Genomic DNA, 4,966 nt, shown 5'->3' on the forward strand with positions numbered 1-4,966 from the left:
CTAGATTAAATATGAGAGATCCAATATACACATGACAGCTATCATCCATATACTGTATGACAGCCTAGACCAGGGCTTTTCAACCAGGGTACCACCTGTGGTACATTGGCACCTGGCAGGTGGTACACGACCATCCTAGAAAAGTGGTAGCGGGGGAGGGGAATGAGCTGAACCGGTGGCAGCACTGCACAAGCCTGAGTGAGAGATGGCTGGAGCTGCAGGGCTGTCAGGGCTCAGCGGAAGCACCTGGATCAGCGTCAGACTCCAGCTGGAGCTCGGCACTGACCCTCGTGCTTCTGCTGAGCCCTGAAGAAGCGCCAATCAGCTGGAATGTTGCAGCATCTCCAGGGTCTTGTGATTTACATTCAGATGCTTGGCAACTGATTCATGTGCCTCAGGGTCATGTGAAGTGACCAAAACCTGCTGCAACCACCCAGCAGACAGGGGGGGAATAAAAACCAAACACCCCCCCCACCCCACCCCCGCTGCCAATCCTCAACAGAAATGCTCACAACAATGAAAACCTCGGACAGGAGGAAGAGCGCGGCCGGGCGGGCAGGCAGGTGTCTTGCTCGGCTGTGGCTTGGGGGGCACTTGTTTCAGTGCCATTGTAACTTTGAACAGTCACTAAGTGAACTGTTGTAAGTCGAGGACTACCTGTACTTTATCACTTTTGGGTCATCAAGTTTTTGACACTTTGCTAGGCAACTGGTGGTACTTGGATATTGCCATATCCTAAAAGTGGTACAATGGGTGAAAAGGTTGAAAAGCCCTGACCTAGACAACCTTTCTGGATTTGAGCCAATTTGGTGTAATGGTTAAGGTGCTTCACTAGAAACCAGGATAGCATGTATTGTATTATCCAGCCATGAAGGCCGGCTGGGTGATTTTGGGCCAGTCATAAGTCCTCAGCGCAACCAACCTCGTAGATCATTCTGAGAAAATAGGAGGAGGAAGCATTATGTACAGTGCCTGGAGTTGTACAAAACAAAGACAAAATATAAATTTAATAAATATTTATGGATTTCAGACCTTGGCCTAAATAAACAATGGCAGGTCTATGATAGGTGTGCTGGAGTTACGGGGGTGAGCGAGGGATGGCCATATGCTGAGAACCATTCTGGAGATTTTGGAATAACAAATATATTCCCCATTCATGGGCTTGGAAAAAGGTTCTGGAAAATTGCACAACTTTTTATTCAACTGTCAACCAAATGAGTCCATTTTAGAGAATTTAGTTACAACGCACAATATTTGAACAGAGGAGAAAGGAGGATCAGGCCCCAGACGGGACAGGCAGATATTGTTCTATTACTGAATCTAAGGTTCAAATTGGAAATATTCTCATGGACGATTTTCACTGGAATATTAACCAGCTTTATAGAATCAAGCTAGTTAGAGCCAACAGCCTAATGGCCTGCTTGAATTTCCAAAGGATGACCTGGATTTGCCAATGCCCCAGAATTTCAAAGACGTTCAGCTTCTGAAATTCAAGAAGCGAGGGCTCTTAGACCCTTCTGCCCACTTGAAAGACACACAGCACCATACAGAAGAAGCACTGAAAGAGCTTTTCTGCCATGTTCATAATATGCCAGATTCCGCCAAGAAAAAGAAGCTTATTCAGCAGGTATGATTATTTTTGATATTGATATTTAGACTATGGCTCATCTCACAAAATAAAAATAATGGTAACGCACCATATCATGAAAGAGCAAATGCAACAGAATGTTCCCAGGAAAGAGAGAGCGCCATAAAAACAGTTTTACAATAATATAGGTATAGGCCAGGGGTAGGCAACCTTGGCTCTTTTATGACCCGTGGACTTCAACTCCCAGAATTCCTGAGCCAGCCATGCTGGCTCAGGAATTCTGGGAGTTGAAGTCCACGGGTCATAAAAGAGCCAAGGTTGCCTACCCCTGGTATAGGCTATATTGTATGCTGATTCCAAATAATAAAGATCACAGCTTTATTAAAAGACCTGAAGGCATCTAATATCAGATTGATCCTATAGGACAGTGGTGGCGAACCTATGGCACGGGTGCCAGAGGTGGCACTCAGAGCCCTCTCTGTGGGTGGGTACGCATGCACGCTGTCGCCCCAGCCCCGCCACCCCTCGTGGCCCCCTCCTCACCAGCAGCCCCCCCCCCAGAGGAGAGTTGCCCCAGGCGCAACCTGTGCAGAGCAGCGCAGCCAAGGACATGGCAGCTGGTCAGTGGGGATAAGACTCCGTTCTCGTGCCTCATTGCGTACAGATGATGCTGCGGGGCGTGGACAGAAGGCGTGGCCGTCATGACGCTGCTGGGCCGCTTGGCCGATCTGTGGTGGGCCTTGGAGGTGATGAGTGGCCCTGCAGGCAGGAGACGCAAGGACAGGGCAGGGGGCGAGGCGGTTTTTGGGCACTCAGTCTCTAAAAGGTTCGCCATCACTGCTATAGGATGAGTCTCCTAAGAAAGGCATTTCACAGCAACTTTACATCCATGCAGAAAGCTATCTGGCAGTTATTTATCTTAAGTCCTCTTGGCAGCAGACTTCAAAAGGAATATTTCAGGCTCAAGGTAACGTGTGGGAAAAAGCAATCTTTAGATATCTTTGTCTCCATGAGAGAGATTAAAGCATGGGAACCTTTGTAAAAGTAGGTGTTGGGGCAAAAAGGCGCGAGTGGAAAGTAGAACTGGGCTTTGGCATGGACACCACCGTGGAATGAACTGTGCTATTAGGTTTTGTTCTTCTAGTTTCAGAAGCACCCTGAAGCCCTCACTCCTCAGACAGCTATATCCACACAGATTCAGAAACGTGCCCGAACTCGTTCCTTCAGCGGCCTAATCAAGGTAAAATCCACTCTACTGTCACCAAAATGTCCTGACGTAAAGGAAGGCATTGCATGAGATGTGTCTTGGTTACCTTAGATCAGGGGTTCCCAACCAGGAGTGCTCTCGGGGTGCGAGACGATATTCCAGGGAGTGCGAAAACCTGGGCTTTCAAAATTGTAGTGTGTTTGCATAATTCGTTGCTGTGGTTTCAAACTTTTGTAAGGGGTGTGAGACTATATCAGAAGCGTTCTAGGGGCGCGGGGTATAGAAAAGGTTGGGAGCCGCTGCCTTAGATCATGGGTGTCCAACATTATGGAGCTTGCTTGGCCCATATTGAGTGAAGAGCAATTATCTTGGGCTGCATACAATATATAATCCAGTCAATGTATATAAAGAACAAACTTCCTTTAAAACAGCGGTTCTCAACCTATGGGTCGCGACCCCATTTGGGGTCGATCGACCATTTCACCGGGGTCGCCAAGCAAGGCTGTCCGCCATTTTTTTCCCCTTTTCCGGCGGGTGCCTTACCTCCCTTGAGCTAGGCCAGCTGGTGGTCGGCCTGCTCCGTCTCTGCCGCTTGCCAGCTACGCCTCGGCCGGCGCAGGGGGCGGAACCATGCATGCGCGGCGCTCCCAGGCAGGGAAAGTCCTCGACTTACGACCGGTTGGGTAGTCCTCGACTTACGACCGCTTTAGTCCTCGACTTACGACCGCTTTAGTCCTCGACTTACGACCGCTTTAGTCCTCGACTTACGACCGGTTGGGGTTGCGGCATTAAAAAGGTTGAGAACCACTGCTTTAAAAGTTTACAATCTTATGGGGCTGCATTACTAGCTATCCAAGGTTGCATGCACAGCTTGTGGGGCACAGCTTGGACACGCCTGCCCTAGATGCTGCTGCATTAAGGTCACTTATGAAAGTTGAAAATATTTTCTTCCATCTCATTTTATCATGTCTTCTTTTCCCATGCCTTCCACTTCTTCATCAGAAGTAATAGGACTTTATTTTAATAAATCTTCCGTGGTGTAGAGAGGCAGTATAAGACCTTTCATCTTCCTGCACAAAGGAATCCTATTGCTTGACCAAATGTGGGATCCAGAGTCGAAACATCTCTGCGGAAAATAAAGGGAAAAACTCACTGACGTTTCACCCAGAGAAACTTACCTCCCATTATGCTGGAAATTTCCATGAATAAATATTGTTCCATTACTTTCCTGCTCCCTATCACAGTTCAAAATAATTTTCTTTTCCAAATGCAGCGTAAAGTGCTGGGAAGTCAAGTGATTTTAGACAAAAAGAAAAACGATATTGTTACAGAACCTGCAGGCACTCAGGATTCAAAGCATGGCAGCAAGGAGAATATCAGCATGGTAAGGTTTGCTGGAAGAAGGGTCTCCTGTATTAACCCATGGAATCTATTTGGCAAGAGGAAATTTGTTTAAAAGAACTATAGGAAGTCCTCATTTAGTAACCACAATTGAGATTGACAATTCAGTCCCTAAGCAAAACAGCAACTGTGCTCATGAACTTGCGTCAGCTTTTCTTTGTTTTACAAATCTGTAAAAGTCATAAATGTGATGATTAGTTACCAAGTTACTTTTTCATCCCAGTTGTAACTGAATGGCTGCTAAATGACGCAGTTGCTAGATGAGGATTTCTGTATATGGCATATACTAACTAACTTACTAACATTTCCTATCTAATGTATCTACATTATTCTGTTTCCCCAATTTGTCATGAGAATGAGAGTCTAGAATCAGTACTATTTTTTAGAAGTCTTATTGGCATAAATAAATTATACAACAACTAATCCTGTACTTTAATTATACTGGGGATGGAAGTGCACCCATAAAATAGCTTCCATATCCAGATTGTACTCAGCCAATACTGGAGGAGAAAATGTAACGGAAAGGAAAGAATACCAGTAGTCCTCATTTAACGACCATAACTGGGATTGGCAATTCCATTGCTATGTGACACAATGTGACTTCACATGAGCACAGCATACTTATGGCCTCACTCGCACTATAGTAGTTAAATAAATCATCTGTAGTCATTAAGTGAGACATCACATGAGCACTATTTGCAATTTTCCTGCCATTAACTCTGCTTGTTGTAAGCTGGCTGCGAAAAACCCCAATCTTACAATGGTTGTAA

The 4,966-nt window shown here is 45.9% G+C and overlaps 1 protein-coding gene across 1 annotated transcript; it reads left to right on the top strand.

Moving 5' to 3' along the window:
* Positions 1-1,435: 1,435 nt before the first annotated feature.
* On the top strand, positions 1,436-4,179 carry LOC107301049 (rho GTPase-activating protein 19-like; the record flags this gene model as incomplete). The annotated part of the gene is made up of 3 exons (XM_015830318.1): positions 1,436-1,627; positions 2,733-2,828; positions 4,069-4,179. Coding segments are annotated over 3 exons (399 nt in total), but the record flags the coding sequence as incomplete, so codon positions are not given.
* Positions 4,180-4,966: the final 787 nt, after the last annotated feature.

The sequence above is a fragment of the Protobothrops mucrosquamatus genome, unplaced genomic scaffold (genome assembly GCF_001527695.2).
Source record: "Protobothrops mucrosquamatus isolate PMUCROS unplaced genomic scaffold, P.Mucros_1.0 scaffold9742, whole genome shotgun sequence".
In the NCBI taxonomy this organism is placed as follows: domain Eukaryota; kingdom Metazoa; phylum Chordata; class Lepidosauria; order Squamata; family Viperidae; genus Protobothrops; species Protobothrops mucrosquamatus.